The sequence below is a fragment of the Tamandua tetradactyla genome, chromosome 6, assembly GCF_023851605.1.
Source record: "Tamandua tetradactyla isolate mTamTet1 chromosome 6, mTamTet1.pri, whole genome shotgun sequence".
In the NCBI taxonomy this organism is placed as follows: Eukaryota; Metazoa; Chordata; class Mammalia; order Pilosa; family Myrmecophagidae; genus Tamandua; species Tamandua tetradactyla.
This window is the reverse complement of record NC_135332.1, coordinates 23473432-23493450: the sequence shown is the minus strand read 5'-3', so window position 1 is coordinate 23493450 and position 20019 is coordinate 23473432. Positions and strand designations below refer to the sequence as shown.

At 44.0% G+C, this 20019-nt stretch overlaps 1 protein-coding gene and 1 pseudogene across 2 annotated transcripts; one reads left to right on the top strand and one right to left on the bottom strand.

Annotated features, from left to right (window-relative positions):
* Positions 1–258: 258 nt before the first annotated feature.
* On the bottom strand, positions 259–1438 carry PYY (peptide YY). 2 transcript variants are annotated; one of them, XM_077163003.1, is made up of 4 exons: positions 1239–1438; positions 675–862; positions 473–553; positions 259–304 (listed from the first exon to the last, which is right to left on the bottom strand). In XM_077163003.1, the coding sequence occupies exons 2-4, from the start codon at positions 860–862 to the stop codon at positions 283–285; spliced, it is 291 nt and encodes a 96-aa protein (XP_077019118.1). In that variant the 5' UTR covers positions 1239–1438; the 3' UTR covers positions 259–282. The 2 variants fall into 2 exon arrangements, with proteins under 2 accessions (XP_077019118.1, XP_077019119.1); XM_077163004.1 differs by lacking the exon at positions 259–304 and having other exon boundaries at positions 469–553.
* Positions 1439–15453: 14015 nt separating this feature from the next.
* Positions 15454–16213, top strand: LOC143686590 (mortality factor 4-like protein 1 pseudogene; annotated as a pseudogene).
* The last annotated feature ends 3806 nt before the right edge of the window (positions 16214–20019 follow it).

Sequence of the window (20019 nt, the reverse complement as noted above, 5' to 3'; positions counted from 1 at the left end):
TCCTTCTCCCAGCTCTTGCACCTCCACCCTCCATCCCACCTGGATGCCCCCTCGGGAAAGGAGATAGAAACACAATTCTGTTTCTGTGAAATTTGCTCTTTATTTTGGGACCAAGGAAGGACCACACCCAGCCCTCCAGCCCAGGGCAGGGGCACCCAGACTCATTCCTCCGGACAGGAATCCAGGGGCGGGGGCAGGAGCAAACACACAAATGAGGTCGGTGTGGTTAGCACATCTTCCAGGAGGCCTGGGGGGGGGGGGGGGCGGGGGGGCGGGTCACCATCACACGTAGCCGCCTTCTGATCTGCAGGAGGAAAAGGAAAGGGATGAGGCTGCGGATCTGGGGAAGCGACAGCGTGGGGGGGCAGTAAGTACTAAACAGTGTTGCCAGCGCGGTGGGGGGACAGTAGGGCAGTAGGACCAGGCCACGTCGTAGGAGGCAAGATGTACAGTGTGGGGGGGGCGCCTTTACCGCGACCTGACGGGATGGTCCTCGCCCTCATGGAAGAGAAGTTTCGAGAGCTGAGCTTCGGAGCTGTCCCGTTTCCCATACCTGGAGGGGCGGGGCCAGGGGGGGCGTGGTCAGGCCTGGTCCCGCCTCCAGGCCGAGCTGGGCGGAGGGCGGGAGCCGCGCGAGCCCCCGGCGGCCGTGCCCGCCCCGCGCCTGCGCTCACCGCTGCCGGGTGACCAGGTTGAGGTAGTGGCGGAGGGAGGCGTAGTAGCGGCTCAGCTCGGCGGGGGAGGCGTCCTCGCCCGGGGCCTCGGGCTTGGCGGGGTAGGCGTCCGCCAGCGCCCCGAGGAGGGCGAGCACGGTCAGCAGCAGCGCCGCCATGGCGGGCCACGGCCTGTGCACCGTCGACATCTGGGGAGAAGGTGTGGAAACCTGGGTTCAGTTGCGAGCCTCGACCCCCGACGGCAGGAGCTGCAGTGGCTCGCTGTCTGTCCTTGGTCACTGCGCCATATCTGGCCTCAGTTTCCTCATCTGTCAGAGGGGCATAAGCCCTATCTGTCCTCCCCTTCTAACCCCAACCCCCCTACTTCCCCTCCTCCCCCACCCTCGCTGCTCAAGGAGGCAGACGGAAGAAGGGGACTAGGAGTCTCTCCTTCCCTCCTCTGCTGGCCCCCTTCCAGTCCAGCCTCCCGCCACTCAGCCTTAGCTTCCACCATCGCTGCCTCGGTTTCCCCGCAGAACAGCCTGAGGTCCCCGGCACCCGACATTCCTTGGCCCAGCCACTCACAGCGACAGCTCCTGAAGCCGAGATGAGCAGGAGGGGGAGGGCAAGGGAGTCCCAAGGGCTGGACTGCTGCAGGGCGGGCTGCGGCCTTCTCTGCTCGTGGCTTCCCTGCCCGGCTTTTATGCCGTCTGAGGAGGAAGGGAGAACCCCAGGAGGAGGGGGAGCCCAAGGTGGGAGGGCCCTTCCTCCTTCCTCCCTCCACACTTGCTGGATCTCTGAGCTTATCCCCAGCCAGTGTGTGATGTCTCCATCCACCTTGCAGGAGCTGGGGGTGGGGGTGGGGCCAGCCTTTAGGCTCAGGTGCAAGGTCCTTTGGTGCCTAGCCTGAATCCGGTCTGCAGCCTTTAGCATCCCAACGGCTTGTCTGGCCTCCTGAGGAAATGAGGCACCAGAATTCAGTCTCCTAGGGCAGCCCCTAGGGCCAGGGAGGAGATTCCATTTTCCCTGACCTGTCTGACCGTGTGTGGAGGTGGGCGGCGTTTCCTCTAGCCTGTGACCACCCCTTCCAACCCCTGCCACATAACACCTTGGAGAAGAGCAGAGGAGTGACCAGGGCCCATGGGACTGTCCCTTTCTAGTGGAGGCGAAGGAGGCGATTTATAACTTTGGTTCTCCATTTGCTTTTATGATATCCTGGGGGGATGGATTCTCTAGGCACCCTATTATGTCTTCTCTCCATTAAAGTGTTGGAGAAAGGGGCAGGAGGGGACAGAAGCCATTCCCCCACCCACCCACACCCACACCCACACACACACACAGGCACTGAGGCAGCCACTGTGCATTCGGCCTGGCACAGGCGGACTCGGGGCCAGCCAGGCCTGGTGGAGAACCCCCTCCCAACATGCTGTGCCCCACCCTCCTGCAGGTGCCACTCGTGGGGCTGAGTGACAGCAGGGCTGCCCTCGTACATATCACCATCCCAGCCCATCGCAGACTCCACTGGGCTCGGGGCCAAGACCCTCATCCTGGGCTTTGGAAGGAAAAAGGAAAGGGCTGTTATTTATTGAGCAGCTTCTGTGTGCTGACATTGCATGACTTCACGCACAAGGTGAGAGGCTGAGTTTATCCCGATTTTACTGATGAGAAAACAAACTCTGAGAGGTGAAGGGGCAGCCAGGCATCCAGGACTCAAACAAGAGAAAGGGGGTAGGGCAGGCCCCGGGAAGAGACCTTCTCAATCACGGCAAGAAGACTCAGTACCTGGAATAGACATAGGGACTCAGAAATCAGCCATGGGAGTAGGGGAGGCTGGGTCTGGTCAGCGTCAGGGAGGGACCTCCAGACTGCCAGCCCCATTGGGTCCACCAGCCACCACCGGGAAGAGAGCCGGCCTCTGGGAAGTCCTCTTAAACAGCCCTTTCCAGCTGCCCTTCCTCTGCCTGGCCAGAGCCTCCGGTACTTGCAGGCATCCCTTAGGGCAGGAGGGGCCTTCTTGTCCAGGTCCCTGGTTCTGGGCCAGCCCCACGCCCCGCCAGGACAGATGGCCTTGGGTGCTATTTTTAGAGCTGTTCTGAAAGGGAACATCCAGGGCTCCCTCAATCACCTTTTTATGGGTTCAATCACCTGCATTCCCCGGAAATGGCTCCTTAGCAGCCAGTCAAGCCCTATGGCCCCCCACACCCCGAGAAAGGCCAGGGCCCCTCGCTGAGGATGGAGGTGGAAGGGGACACCAGGAAGTGGAGACCTGGAAATATCTTCCTTCTTAGGCAGCTCTGGTGTGAGAGGCGGGGCACGAACTTGTCCTCCAGGAACCCCAGGCCAAGAGGAGGTCATGCCCATACCCTTAGGGACCCCCAGACTGAGGTGACGGCACAGCAGCATCACCAGGGAGCCCCTGTCTGAGGGGGAGACACTCCACTATCCTTCGAGAGCCCCAGTCTGAAAAGGTTCCCAGAACACAGAAGCAAACGCAGGACAAGCCTGTGTCCAATTTGAAGGGGACACATCCTCCAACAGCCACGGAAAGAAAAGGGCCAGAGCTCAGCCTGCAAATGGCAACGGCAGCCAGAGGGCTTAGGAGAGCTGTGATCCCAGCGCTTAGGGCCCAGACAATGGCTCTGCAGGCTGACGGGCAAGGAGATGGGGTGAGAGGGGAATGGGGGATGGGGAAGGTGCTCTTTTGCCCTTTTGATCCTGCAGTGTCACCGGGGTGTCAGGGGAAGGCAGCCGTAGGGAGGTGGTTTCCAGTTCACTCCTCCTGGGCAGAGCGAGATGATGGGAGCTGCGAGATGCCCACAGGGAATCTGCAGCATCCCTGGAACCCCTTCATGCGTGGGGGAGTGTAGGGTCAGAGGAGAGATGGGAGGAGCAGAGAAACAGTGGGGAAACAAGGGGGAAGGCCCGAATTCAGGGTACCACTTCTGAAGATGACGCCTCTCTTTACCTTTAGAGTGAAGGTAAATGGGACCCAAGGTGGTCCTTTGGCCAGGACCATTAGCCAGCCCCCAGCCTCCACTTCCTCACAAACCCTCCCATCCATCACGCCCACGCCCTCTAACTCCACTCCCCAATTACAGGGCAAGTCAATTGGTTCATTAATCACCACCCCCTCGTTGGGAAGCTTATTAACTTGTTGATTAGTGGGGAGGATGTCTCAGCCCTTGATCAATGGCCTCAGCTACCCCCACCCACACACCCACCACCATCACTGCTACATGACTCAGTTGCTATGAGACGCAGTGGGGGGCTGACATCTGTGAAGGGAGAAACTTCAGAAATAGTTGCCATTGTAGACTTGGGACCAGGACCTGCCTCGGACTTGGCCTCGAAGGGAGAGGGGCAGAATCATTGGGGATTTCCTTAGTCCCTGTACTCAGAGCACCTGCACTCAAGGCAAAGTCATCCTAGGGGTCAGAGAGGCCATGAACTTGGAGTCCAGCTGACCGTTCCCCTTGCCCAGTTGACTCAAAGGCCAGTTACCAAGATAGAGTAGCCCTTGTCACTCATCCCCAGAGGCTTAGCTGCATCTCCTAAATGTCCTTGCCCGTTCCCTGATAAACTGTGCACTGGGCAGGGGTGGCCCATTGCCTTCCACCCTCAGGCAGAGCCTTATGCCCAGGGTCCTATGCTCCACGGACAGTGGACTGCCACATAGCAAGAGTGATTCAATCTTCATTCAACAAGCACTTATAAAATGCCTGATCCAGGCACTGGGAACAGAGAAATGAACAAAAAGGCAAAATCTCTGCCCTCATGGATTCACACTCTAGTGGCAGGAAATAGAAAACAAATTAATGAACACATCGGCATTTCATATGTCTGATGGTGATAAGTGCTATAGAAAAAAATGAGGGTAAGGAGATAGAGTCCTGGTGTATGGGAGACTTGTTTTATGTTGGGTGGTCAGAGAAGGTCTCACATATCAGGTGGCATTTGAAGAAAGCAAGCAAGCAAACCAAGAGGCCACCTTGGGAAAGAGTGTTCCAAGCAGGGGGAACAGCAAGTGCAAAGGCCCTGAGGTGGGAGCATGTTTGGTGATTTGAGGAATAGCAAGGAGGCCCATGTGGCTGGAACAGAGCGAGCAATGGGAGTTAGAAGGCGATGAGATGAGGGAGGCAACAAGAGGGCAGATCATGTAAGGCCTTGTAGACTGCTTTAAGGACTTTGGCTTTTGCTCAGAATGAGATGGAAGCTTTCAGCAGAGGAGGAACATGATTTGACTTCAATTTTTAAAGATGTGCTCTGGATGCTGTGTTGAGAATAGACCAGAGGGAACAAGGTAAGAAACAGGAGACCAAGTTAGGAGCTTAGTGCAATAACCTAGTTGAGTGATGATGGCAGCTTGGGCCAGAGTGATGGGACACACATACACACACAGATACACACACACATTCCTGACAGGTGTAAATGTCCCATACACACCTAACCTAAGAATAACTGCCAGGCATGTCCACAGAGTGCTGACAGCTCATTTAGCTGAAACAATCCACCACAGAAGATAACGGAAAATCAATGGTTGTCTGGAGCAATGAGGCTATGGATCTGTCTGTTCTCTGATTGTCAAGCCTCCCTTATTAGTCCATGTGGAATGCTGTTACCCTGATTACTGGCTGCAGCCTGGGAACAGAATGGCCGCTGCAATAGTGCTTACAGAAATGCAAGCATGCTCATTTTGTCGTGAACGTAAATGTCCTCTTACTTAAAAATACTTTGGTTTTAGTATCAAGAATATATAAAGAGATTGTTCAACTCAACAACAAAAAGACAGACAATCCAATTACAGAATGGACAAAAGACATGAACAGACACTTCTCAGAAGAGGAAATACAAATGGCCAAAAGGCACATGAAAAGATGCTCAACTTCCCTGGCCATTAGGGAAATGCAAATCAAAACCACAATGAGATATCATCTCACACCCACCAGAATGGCAATTATCAATAAAACGGAAAACAACAAGTGCTGGAGAGGATGTGGAGAAAGAGGCACACTTATCCACTGTTGGTGGGAATGTCAAATGGTGCAACCACTGTGGAAGGCAGTGTGGCGGTTCCGCAGGAAGCTAAGTATAGAATTGCCATATGATCCAGCAATACCATTGCTAGGTTTCCACTCAGAGGACATGAGGGCAAGGACACAAATGGACATTTGCATACCAATGTTTATGGCAGCATTATTTATAGTTGCCAAGAGATGGAAACAGCCCAAATGTCCATCAAGAGACGAGTGGCTAAGCAAGCTGTGGCATATACATACGATGAAATATTATGCAGCTGTAAGAGAGAATAAAGTCATGAAGCATGTAACAACATGGATGGACCTTAAGGACATATGCTGAGTAAGATTAGCCAGAAACAAAAAGGCAAATACTGTATGGTCTCACATATGTCAATATGAACTGACATTAGTGAATAAACTTGGAAAATTTCATTGGTAACAGAGACCATCAGGAGATAGAAATAGGGTAGATATTGGGTAATTGGAGCTGAAGGGATACAGATTGTGCAACAGGACTGATTGTAAAAATTCAGAAATGGATAGCACAATGCTACCTAACTGTAATACAATTACGCTGGAACACTGAATGTGAGAATGATAGAGGGAGGAGGCCTGGGGGCACAAATGAAATCAGAAAGAAAGACGATAAAGACTGAGAGAGTATAATCTAGGAATGCCTAGAGTGTATAATGATAGTGACTAAGTGTACAAAAATTTAAAAAATATTTTTGCATGAGGAAGTACAAAGGAATGTTATTACTGCAGGATGTAGAAAATAGACGGTAATTGATATTTTAATATTTTAACTTATGTGTGAGACTAAAGCAAAAAATGTTTATTTGGCACAAAATTTATATTTTGACTAGGGCATTTCCTAATATAACTTATGTGGACAGCTTAATTGAACACCATAAGTACATGGAACCTTGAGAATAGCATGAGATTTTGTTGGTTTATCCAGATTGATGCCCCGATAAATCCCAGAGTGATCTGAACAGTGAATAAAAAAGTATTTGCAAAATCTCCTTCATGGAGTGATGAGAAAGGGGGAAAATTAACCTTTCCCAAGTTGAATTCTTGATATTCTCACAAGCAGTGCAGACAACCAAAGCAATAGGCTGAGCCCCAAATCTTGGGGTTTGTTCATATGAAACTTAACCCCACAAAGGATAGGTCAAACTTATTTAAAATTAGGCCTAAGAGTCACCCCCAAGAGAACCTCTTTTATGGCCCAGATGTGGCCTCTCTCTCTCCAGCCAACACAACAAGCAAACTCACTGCCCTCCCCCTGTCTACGTGGGACATGACTCCCAGGGGTGTGGACCTTCCTGTCAACGTGGGACAGAAATCCTAGAATGAGTTGGGACTCAGCACCAAGGGATTGAGAAAACCTTCTCGACCAAAAGGGGGAAGAGTGAAATGAGACAAAATAAAGTGTCAGTGGCTGAGAGATTCCAAACAAAGCCGAGAGGTTATCCTGGAGGTTATTCTTACACATTAAATAGATATCACCTTGTTATTCAAGATGTAATGGAGAGGCTGGAGGGAACTGCCTGAAAATGTGGAGCTGTATTCCAGTAGCCATGTTTCTTGAAAATGATTGTATAATGATATAGCTTTCACAATGTGACTGTGTGATTGTGAAAAAACCTTGTGTCTGATGCTCCTTTTATCAACCTTATCAACAGACGAGTAAAACATATGGAATAAAAATAAATAATAGGGGGAACAAATGTTAAAATAAATTTAGATTGAAATGCTAGTGATCAATGGAAGGGAGGGGTAAGGGGTATGGTATGTATGAATTTTTTTCTTTTGTCTTTTTATTTCTTTTTCTGAATTGATGCAAATGTTCTAAGAAATGACCATGTTGACAAATATGCAACTATGTGATGATATTGTGAATTACTGATTATATATGTAGAACGGAATGATCCTAAGTTAAGAATGATTGTGCTTGTTTGTTGTTATATATTTTTTTAATTTAAAAATTAATTTAAAAAAACTAAAAAAAAAAAAAAGTGAGGGAGACTATATCCTGGAGCAGCTAGAAGGAAAACTCTGAGAGGATGGTATGGTAGCCCATGACAAACTCTGGGATCTGTCCTGTAACTACTTGTTGAAGAGTACTTTGAAAACTATTGCTTTTTTCTTTCTTTGCTTTGTATATACGTTATACTATGCAATAACAAAGTTTAAAAAAATTTATAAAAATAAAAATACTTTGGTTCTTTGTAGAGAAAGTAACGGGGAATGAAGAATGACCAATTGACACCACTGAAAAATGGCCGCATCCCTCCAAAGAAGTATCATTCACATCCAAACATACTTTCTCAACTCCTTGGCCGAGCACTGTGTAAGGAGGCAGGGCCACGCTCTATTCCCCATGATCCGTCACCACGTGCGATGCACCAGAGAGGGCAAGTGGATCTGTGGGTGAGCGAGTGAAATCTATGCAAACTGTCCAGATTGTGTCCCACAGTGGATTCTGGTCACATCTGGGGAGTGGAGTTGGGAGGCAGTGATGCCAAAAAAACAAAGGAAGGAGTTTTCACTTTTTATGGTAAAGGCTCTATCTGACATTATGTCACCCAAAACTGCAGGTTGTTGTATAAAGCACAGCGACAGATCTTTGTGGCATGCCTAAAGTTCAGGTTTCACTCTGGAACAGAGTTCTAGAAAGGACCAGATAGTGACTCTTTTAGGCTTTGCAGGTCATAGAGTCTCTGAAGTAAGTACTCAGCTCTGCTGTTGTTGTGTGAGAGCAGGCACACAACAATTTTATAAGATGACCAGGTACAGCTGTGGCCCAAAACAACTTTTTCTAACGACATTATAGTTTGAATCTCACATAATTTTCATGTCATGAAATGTTTTTCTTTTTTCTTCAACCATTTAACAATGCAAGACCATCCCTAGTTCAGGGGCCATACAAAAACGGGCCCACGGATCATACTTTGCTGATTCTTAATCTAGAAAAGTGATTACTTCTGCTTCCTCTAACTTGAGTTGTCTATTTACGAAGAGTTCACTGGATATGTTCCCAAGCCTGTTTATACCAGATGTACTTGTCACTGTAATCATGTAATTCAATTGGATGTTACATAAACTGACAAAATATGAGTTCATAAAGATCGTTTCCTTGAAAATGAAGTTGAATACTTCGGGAAGACTGGACAAAGAGAATCGCTGAAGTGTTGAATTAGGCGTGAATGGTAACTATAAAATACTCAAGGAAAATCCTAAAAATCCAGAAGGGTTCTGCATCAAATTGCTTCACAAGTGTCTCTAAGTTCTCACCCCATTTGAAAAAACTGGAAATGTAGTTTACACAGTATGGGGCTGTGGGGATGGTTTACAGGAGAAAGACAAAGGGGGACTCAAGTCAGAAGATCCAGAGAAATAGCCTGGGCCCCTTTATCAAAAGATCGGTCCCCGACGACATGTGCAGGGCCTTGTTCTCTGAACCCATCCCGACGGGCAGACCTGTGGTCGGGCGGGACCTTTTGATTAGGTGATTTCCACGGAGGCGTGACGCGCCCGTTCAGGGTGGATCTTAGTCCCTTCGCTGGTGTCCTTTATGAGAGGGTAAAAGATAGAAGAAACTCAGAGGGCTCAGAGAAGCCAACAGATGAAATCGAGAGAAAACACCCCGAGAGAAGCAAGAAGGACCCACAGAGCTGAGAGAGCAGATGTCACCATGTGCCTTCCCCTGTGACAGAGAAACCCCGGATGCCAGCAGCTGTTCCTCAGAGAAAGTGTCTTCCTCTGGATACCTTAATTTGGACATTTTCATGGCCTTGGAACTGTAAATTTGTAATCTAATAAATCCCCATTGAAAAAGCCAACCCATTTCTGGTATGTTGCATTCCGGCAGCTTTAGCAAACTGAAACATCCATTTTAACAGACTTTTTTTGAATGACTGGCTAATGACCCTGAGCTACTTATATTGAAACAAGGGCTTCTTCTCCGATACCATACATGCTGACCATATAATTTGAATGTTTTTATAGGGCATCTATATTACTTGAATTAATTAAAGAACTAATAAAGAATTTTTTAAAAAATCAATAAAGATGAGCAGCTAGAAGGAAAACTCTGAGCTGATAGAATGGTAGCCCTTGACAAATTCTGGGATCTGTTCTGTAACTACTTGTTGAAGTGTGTTTTGAAAGTTATTGCTTTTTTCTTTCTTTGCTTTGTATATATGTTATATTATACAATAAAGAGTTTTTAAAGATCAGTAAGGATAAAATGTCAGTGTGTGTTGTGAATCCTGGAACCATATACCACGAGTGACCCTGGGTTTCATGCCTGGGAAACCTGTGCATGCCCCCCACCACAAAAATGCTCCCGATCTTGGGGGGTGAACCCCCTGTCTGAGTAGGAAACATCTCAGGAGACCCACAGGAGGCCTGTGCTGCTGGTGCAGAAAGTCAAGGCCTGAAAGAGGCGTGGATTTGGGGAGAGACCATTATAACCTTGTGCCAGACATTATCAGCAACTGCTCCACCCACCAGGCCATGGAGGGTCTTATGTCTATGCAGTAACCAGTTGCTTGCAGGTGCTGGCCCACTGGAGGCTTCTAGGAAAGAGTCGGTGAATCAATCGACAAGTAAGCGTATTAGTTGAGATATTGGTGCAGAGGCTTTCACAGAGACCAAATTACAGTAATTTAAATACCACTTACATTTATTTCTCTCTCTTCTACAGAGTGCACACTGACAGTTGATCCAAGGGAAAGATAGCTCTGATCCCTTGGGGGGGAATCCAGGAGGTGGGCACCTTCTAGTTTCTTCGTATCTCCTAGATTATTTCACTCTTCTGCATGGTCCATGGTTGATTCATCCCGTCACATCCTCATCCCAGTTCAGGGAATGAGAAAAGAGGAGATAGGGATGTGATGGGGAAGTGGCACATATTACTTCCACTCCCATCTCATTGGCCAGAGCTTAGCACATGGCCGTGCCTAACTACAAGAGAATTCTGGAGATTCAGTTACTAAAAGGAAGAAGAATATAATAATATTAAGGGTAAATTAGTAGCTTTGCCACAGGACGTTATAAGCAAGGTCACAACAACATTGGGGGGTGGCACCCATGTTTCTGAAGAAACAATAGTAGGTCAACAAGCAGATAACTTTGCCCCAGTAGTTGTCCTAATACTGAAATAAATTGGTACTAAGACTCCGTCCCCAAATTGGAATTTTATTTTATTATTAATTTAGTAAGTTAAAAAAAAAAAAAACAACCCCCATGAGGACAGGAAAAAAACACCCAGAACTTGTACCCTCGTCACCCTTTACCTGGAGCAGCTCCTTACCCTCTACCCTCTCGTACCCTCACACAGCTCTGCCGTCTGGGCTCGGCAGGAACTGCTTTCACCAGGGAAGCCCTGGCTTCTCTCCCTCCCACCAGGCGCTGGACTCTGAGAAACCCTCTCTCCTTCTAGCCCGAGATCTTTAATGACCTCAGTTTGGCCCCTCCCCTACGCTTGCCTCCACTTTCCCTGTCCCCCTCTTTGTCTTGGATTCAGTCTTAAACTGGACCTCCCCAGCACACACATACAAATCTGTCCAGTCTCTGTCCTCTCTGCCTCCAACCTCACCCTGTCTGTTACCACAATGACAGCAACCATCACCTCTGCAAAATAGCCCCACCTGCCCTCAACCTCTGCTTGGAAAAGGAAGCCTTTACCCACATCTCACTCATATTTTCCTTTCTCCCTTTTCCCTGTGACACAGACTGCCATTTGTCCTCCAAGAAACATTCTCCTCTTCTTCTGTTATAATAGAGTTTAGCTGAGCATGTGAATTCCCAGCTAAAACATGCCTTTCCCAGTCTCTCCGGCAGCTTCGTGAGTCCTTGTGACTAACTTTGGTTCAATTATAAGAATGGCCGCTATTAAACAAACAGGAAACTACAAGTGTTTGGAAAGGATATGGAGAAATAGGAACAATTATTCCCTGCTGGTGGAAATGTAAAATGGTACAGCTGCTGTGGAAGACAGTTTGGCAGTTCCTCAAAAAGCTTAGCATGGAGATGCCCTAGGTATTGGCAATCCTGCTACTCAGTATATACCCAGAAACGCTGAAAACAGGGATGCAAACAGACATTTGCCCACCAATGTTCATAGCAGTACTATTCACAATTGCCAAAAGTTGGAAACAACCCAAGTGTCCCTCATCTGATGAATGCATAAACAAAATGTGACATATATATGCAATGGCATGTTGTTCAGCAGTAAGAAGGAATGAAGTCCTGAAGCATGTAACAACGTGGAAAAATCTTGAGGACATTATGTTGAGTGAAATAAATCAAACACAAAAGGACAAATATTGTTATGATCTCACTAATATAAATTAATTATTGTATGTAACTTCATAGACAGAGAATCTAGCATATAGGTTACCAGAAGCTAGAATGAGGCTAGAGGGCTAGAGAATGGGAAGCAGTTGCTTAAGATGTGCAGAATTTTTAACTAGGCTGAACTTAAATATTTGCAAATGGATAGTGGTGATGGTAGCATATCGTGAGTATAATTAGCAGTGCTGAACTGTATGTGAATGTGGTTGATGGGGGAAGTTTAGAGTCATATATTTCATCAGAAGAAAAGCCAAAGGTTAAAACATGGAACTGTGTAACAGTGAATCTTGTGATGGACGATGACTGTGATTAACAATACAAATATTAAAAAATTTCTTCCACGAGTTAGAACAAAAGTACATCACTATTATGAGAAGTTAATAATAGAGGGGTATATGGGGGAAAACTCACCTACTGCAAACTATGGACTATAGTTAACAGTAGGATTTTAATATTCTTTCATAAACAGTAACAAACATACCACACGGTTCTAGTTTGCTAGCTGCCAGAATGCAACATACCAGAAACGGAATGGCTTTTATAAAGGGGAATTTAATGAGTTGCTAGTTTGCAGTTCAAAGGCTGAGAAAATGTTATAACATTTTCAGTTATAACAAGTTATAACAGTTATAACAAGTCTATAGAAATGTCCAATCAAAGGCATCCTGGGAAAGATACCTTGGTTCAAGAAGGCCGATGAAGTTCAGGGTTTCTCCCTTAAGTGGAAGGGCGCATGGTGAGCACAGTCACAGTTTCTCTCTCACCTGGAAAGGCACATGGTGAACATGGTCAGGGTTCCTCTTTCATCTGGAAGGACACATGGCGAACACAGTGTCATCTGCTAACTTCTTCTCCCCTGGCTTCTGGTTTCATGAAGCTCCCCGGGAGGCGTTTTCCTTCTTCATCTCCAAAGGTCGCTGGCTCATGGACTCTCTGCTTTGTGGGGCTGCAGCATTCTCTGCTCTCTCTGAATCTCTTATTCCCCTTTTATAGGACTCCAATAAACCAATCAAGACCCACCCAAATGGGTGGAGACATGACGTCATCTAATCCAGTTTAACAACCACTCTTGACTAAATCACATCATCCAGGGAGATGATCTGATTACAGTTTCAAACATACAGTATTGAATAGGGATTATTCTACCTTTATGAAAAGGGATTTTGATTAAAACATGGCTTTTCTAGGGGGCATATATCCTTTCAAACCAGCACACAAACCAATACTAGGTTTCAATGATAGAGGCGGACAAGGGATGTTATGTGGTCTCTCTCTCTCTCTTTTGAGTAGTGAAATTGTTCTAAAATTGATTGTGGTGAAGAATATACAACTATGTGATGATACTGTGATTGTATATTTTGTGTGGATTGTATGGTGTGTGAATATATCTCAATAAAATTGCATTTTAAAAAATCACTGCAGAAAACGTGGGGAAAAAGAGAAATAGAAATCATTACCCTCTCCTCTACATGGAACATGACATCCAGGGCTGTGAGTCTCCCTGGCAACATGAGACATGACTCTCAGGGATGAGCCTGGCCCTGGCACCATCGGATGGACAACACCATCCTGACCAAAAGAAGGAAAAGAAATGTAACAAAATAAGGCATCAGCAGCTAAGAGAGTTCAAATAGAGTTGAAAAGCTTAAACTGGAGGCTACTCTTATGCAAGCTTCAGCAAGATATTGCTAATTGCTAAGGTTTGCCAAACCCTAACTAACATCATTCCTGTTAATCCCAAAGAACACCCAGGGCTCTATCTGAGATCCTACAAAATTGCACACACTGTTTACTTTTCAGAAACCTAAAACTTTCAATTGGATGCTAGGCCACGTAAGTCCTAAAACCCAGAGGTACCAGTCTCTTAAAGAGCATGAACCAGTTCCCTCCCCTATCCCATATTGTTGGCACCCCTTTTCAACATGAAAAAAGTTAGAATGGGCATAATGCAAATATTCCTAAAGATTAGGAAAAGGATCAAAGGGGAAGGAAGTATTATAACAGAGAGGTTAGGATTTAACAAATGAGTATGACTACTAAATCATTATATTGACATTTCTTTTTAGTCTCAAGTGTCCTGGAGCAGCTAGAAGGAAAAACCTGAAACTGTGGAATTGTAACCCATTCCAAACTTTGAAATCTGTTTTATAACTAATTGTTAAAATGTACTTTGAAATGTATTGTTTTTTTGTATATATGTTATATTTCACAATAAAAAATGTTTAAAAAAAAGAAATAGAAGGTGAAATGAATACATTTTTAGACAAAAAAGAAATGAAGAAAATGAGGTAAAAATCAGTGGAGAGGTGACAAATATGAAAACAGGCAAAGGAGAGCCAACATATAGATAATAGGAGTTCTTGAAGAAGAAAACAAAACAAGGGAAGATAACAAATAATAAGGACTATAATTCAAGGACATTTTCCTAAAATAAAAAGATATAAATAAGTAAACATTGAAAATAAAGACATACACTAAAAAAAATTACTGGACCTAAAAGTAAAGGAGTAAAAGATCCCTTGGGCATTTAGTGAATCAAAAACATGACTTATAAAGGAAATAAAGTTAGATTATCATAAAATTTTCAACTACAATGCTTAATACTAGAAGAAAATGGAATAATATATCTGAGAGGCTCAAGAAAAGAAATTTTTTTTGTTGGGTGAACAAAGATTTTTATACCCAGCAAAACAGATTTTCAAGTATAAAGAACATAGACAAAGTATTATCGACATGCAAGAATTTAGAGACTATTATACTCACGAGCTCTTTTTGAGAAAACTATATTAGAGAACAAACTTCAGACAACCAAAAATGACTCGAAAGGCATTGGGATAAGGAAGACATAGACATAAGGGCTGGTGGAGAGCATTAAATATAGGTTTGTAGAACTAATACTAAAGGAGGATTAAAAGGAAGGAAGAATAGCAAGTAATGACTATATACTGTAACAGTATAGATAGACAGTACAGCCAGAAAAAAAATGGGGAGCAGGAAATAAGGCTATATGCAAATTTTTTTAACTGTTCTCAATAATCGTAACTGTTCAGAGGAGTGTTAGTATTGTTATTCTGTGACTACTGTGCAAATAATGTAAAAGAAAGTAAATGAGCAATTATGGGATATTCTAATTCTAGCATCCCCTGTGTTTCTGTGAACCAGAACTTACAGCATGGAAGAAAGGAGGTACAGATATAGAAGAGGTTAAATAAAAACTCTGTTTAGTCCAGGGTGGCGGGAGAAGGAGGAGGTGACTGATCACTTATAAATGGCAGCAAAGGAGAAAACAAAAGTCTAAATTCCAGGAGGGTGAGTGAGTGCTGTGCTTTATGAAGCAAAGTGTATAAAGGTTGCCATAAAGGACAAACAAATGAAGTAGTTTCTACATTACAGTAGATGGAATAAAACTGGGATGAATGAGTTCCAGGAAGCAGAGGACTCAAATACGTGGACACCAGTTTGCAGAAACAGAACTTCAAAAAAACGATCGGGAACAAAATGCAGCAGGGAAGATGAGAAGGGCTGCCCCAGGAGAGAAGACATCTGGTCTACCGTAGAAAAATGTTGGCGTGAAAACAAGAAAGAACAGCAAACACCTGGAAATGGAGATGGTGGCAGTACCAGTGAGACACCTCAGCCTCCTCAGAAGAAAAGGGCCTGAGTAGATCCTATAACTGAAAACGAGAAAACATTCATGAACAGAGTTGATGATTCCTGCAGAACTATAAACAGATTATACTTACAGGTCCATGACTGGGCCAATCATCAGGCAAAAACAGCCCTTTTATCTTCCTGCCAAGAAGAATGTGGATTACGTTACAGAGGATTATGGAAATTACAAGACATCTCAAGGAAACACAGATAATAAGGAATGTGCTGTAAATGAAGTTGTGGCCGGGATAAAAGAACACTTCACCGCAATGTTGGGCACTCAACTACTCTCCACATTTGAGAGACCACAGTAATGCTGAAATCCAGGCAGCTCACCCTGATGCACCCCTGTCCCAGGTGTGTGGAGCGCCACACCTACTGAGATGATTTGTGCAAATTGGAGCACCGTTGGCCTATGCACCTCTGGATAGGAAGAGCCTTGCTTTATTACTGAACTATCTTCATGATTTCCTAAAGTATCTGGCAGAGAATTCCATGACTTTGCTCAGGGCCGGTAGTTACTAAGCGGCTCCTCCCACGCACCATCGGAAAGCCGCGGGAGACTTCTGATACTTCTGTTCAAATCTCTGTTGACGCATTTTGTTCCTAATCCTCTTGCACAAATGAGGTACTTTGAAAATGTTAGCGTATAACAGAACTGATGTGTGTTTTTCTGTTTAATTTTAAACAGAGAAAATAAAAAAGTAGTAATGCTCCTTTTTTCCTTTTTTCTTTTTTTTTCATTTCAAAATTGCTGCCAGTGTATTCAGTGATGGATAACAGAGAGACATGCTGTAGAGTGTTTATCGTCTAATTGACAAAGCTGTGTTTGCATGCTGGTGGTTTTATCCCTTTAACTCTATGCACTTTTATAATTTGTGTTAATGCTATATAACAAAATGCTCTCATTACTGCCGAAGGTTCAATTCGGTGTATATAACTGAACACACTCATGCATTTGTGCTCTTTTCTTTCTTTTTTATGGCGCTTAAAGTAAAGAGCTCATCCTTTGCAAGTCATTCATTCATCCTTTGCAAGTCAAGATCTGTTGTTCCTTACAGATTTTCTCTTTGCTCACATTGTTGAAGAATGGTGGCTTGTCACATGCTTTTTGTAATTGTGTCTAATGCACATCTTAACATGAGAAATACAATGCATTGCATAGCTACAGTTTTCTGGAAAAGTCGATCTTTTAGGAATTGTTTTTCAGATCTTCAATAATTTTTTTCTTTCAATTTCAAAAAAACAAAAGCAAAAAACCTGTAGTCCTGAATTTTACTTTTGGCCTAGAAACAATGACAAACCCAATAGTAATGAGTATCTGTAGCACTCAGATGATGATCTTGAACTAGCATTTTCCACTAAAAGAAACTAGGACTTCTAGGAGAAGTGGTAGAGTTCAGGTCTGGGACTGGAAACAGATTAAGGTGAGACTGGAACATGTCACCTCAGCCAAAGAAGGCTAAAATCACTAGGTCATGCCAAAAGGACTAAGGAACCAACCCAAATAAGCTCCCACTGAACAAAGATGGGGAAATGTGAGCATTAATAAGGATAAGAATTGTAATGGCTGGAAAACTATTAAATAATTTAATGCTATGAATTCATAATGATTTTTTGTTATTTTGAAGATTAAGTAAATAACGAAGAAAAGCATTTCTCTTAATTATCCTCATTTCATTAGTAAATGAAAATGAAAAGATAGAATATCACCAACATTTGCAATCCTGCACTGTATTAATGGATCTATTCTTTAAGCAACAACACCTGCTATCATCAAAAAAAGTAGATAAGCAGATGTGGTGAGCCTCTTGATGAGGGACACACCACATCTGTGGTCTTGCTAAGGGATCTGACCTGAGTCAGCTCATGACACTGGATCCAGCTGTTGATTTGCAAGAAAAAGAGGAGAAAGAAACATGCTGAACCGCATCAGGAGTACGCAATAATCAAAATCCACTCTGGGAAACTTGGCAGGTCAAACAACACGTTTCTGCCACAGATAAATTGTAAAGAGAAGGATAAAGGATTAAAGGAAAGCTTTCTTCAGATTAAAAAAAAAAAACTTAAAAAAATGTATCAACTTTTTAAAAATAGGTAATACTAAACTACGGTTTATTATTGATACTAAACTACAGTTTCATATCAACTAAAGTCGATAGGGGACAAAACCATAAAGAGAGAACAAGGAGGTTATTTCTGTAAAAGATAGTAGTCACTTTTAGAGAGAGGAGGGGGCTGTGATGGGGAGTGGGATTCCATGGAGGGGATTTGAGGGGCTGAATTTACATTTGTATTCTTTGGTTTTCCATATCAATGTTGGTTTTTTTTTTAAACAACAACAAAAAAAGCATCCATCAAAAAGAAAACCAGAAAGTAATCCTTTCCTGACTTCCTCTTTTCTGCCTCTTTGACAGCAGTGCTCCCCAAGATCAGGTCTGTGGCATTCTTTTCTTTTCACTTGTCTTTTTCTTCCTGGGGCTATCATCCAACGCCAAGGCTTTAACTACCTCCTATACCAATGACTCCAAAATCTCTGTCATTTGTCCCTCTGCTGGGTTCCTGTCACTGGACATGTCCGTTTGTATGTCCCTCAGTCAACTTAAATTCAGTGTCTCCTAAATAGCAAAAAGGGTGGGTCAAGATTTCTCAGCTGCTTACACTGTGCCAGGCACTATTCCAGGTACTTTTCATGTACTAACTCAGTCTTCACAATAAGCATATAAGGTTCCATCATTAGAGCCATTTTATGGAAGATGAAACTGAGGTGGAAGGGAGGTAAAGTCAGTAGCTAAACTTGTCGAAACTTGTCGTCATAACCCCCAAATCTCCAGGGATCTCCAGCTCCATGAACAGCATCTCCATGTCTTCTGGTGCTTGAGTTGGAAATCTTGGCTTCACTCCACAATGACCTGGGTCACCTTTGGAAATTTGAAGAAAGAGTATTGCAGATCTGAGGATAGGGACTGGGTCTATGAATTTGTATGTATCCACAAGGGAATCCCTCATAAAAGGTTTAACTTTATTATGTGTTTTTTCCCTGGAATATGAGGAAGTTACATTAAATGTACAGTTTAGGAGGCATCCCTCCTTAATGTTTATATAATATTTTTATTAATAGATAGTTATAAATAGGATAAACCATATATAGTATTTTGTGGCTTGCTTTTTTCATTCAACAATATACCCTCCATTCTCTTGTGCTTGACACCCAGGCAATTCCATGATGGTAGTAATGGTGACAGTAACATCAGTGTTTGCAGGAGCTCACACTTGAAACTCCGAAGGAAGGGAATCTTCCTCTCTGATCAAAAGAGCTCTAGTCCAAAGAGGATGGTGCCTTTTCCTCTCTCCCGGTCCTCCCATAACTTGGCCCTGGACATGGGCACAGTGGCAGGTAGTGTGCAGCAGAGCAGGGTAATCAAAACCCCAGCTTTCTCGCTGGAGAATAAAAGTGGAAAGTCCCAGATAATCAGAAAGTACCAGGGAGAATATAGAAACATAGAAAATATAAACCCCGTTAAGTTGTTTATGAACTACTGGACTTACCCCTGAGCTACACTGGGGGATCTTATCCTAAATAATGTACCAAAGACTTTGAGAACTGAAATAAGGGATAGACCCACACTGACCACTGTGTATGACACATGAAGGACAGATATGAACATCACTGCAGTCTTTGAAAGCAGAACTGATGTTGCAACTATAACCCAAGGACTTGTGGCCTGAACCCAAGTAGATCAATTGCCTGCTAAAATAAAAATACATGGGAATTTATGCATAACTATGCGACAATACTATGAGCCAGTAACTGTGTACTTCAGATGGTTTGTATAGTGTATGAATATATTTCTCACTAAAATTGCATGAAAAAATAAAAATATAAACACCTTCTGTAGGATTTCAACAATATCCAGACTCTTATAATATCTTCAAATATCCAGGATACAATCTAAAATGTTTTGGCGTGCTAAAACTGAGGAAAATCCTCAACTCTCATGGAAAAAGACAATCAACGGATGCCAATGTTGAGATGACCTAGATGTTAGATTTATCTGACAAATACTGTAAAGCAATAATTTAAAACACTCCAAGAAGTAAGGTCAAACATTCTTGAAATGAATAAAAAGATAGAAAGTCTCAGCAATTAAACAGAAGGTATTTTTACAAGAACCAAATGGAAATCTTGCAACTAAAAAATAAAATAGCCAAAATTAAAAATTCACTGGATGGGCCCAACAGCAGAATGTAGATACCAGAGGAAAGAACTACTGAACTTGAAGATGAATCAATAGAAATTATCCAATCTAAAGAACAGAGAAAAAAATATT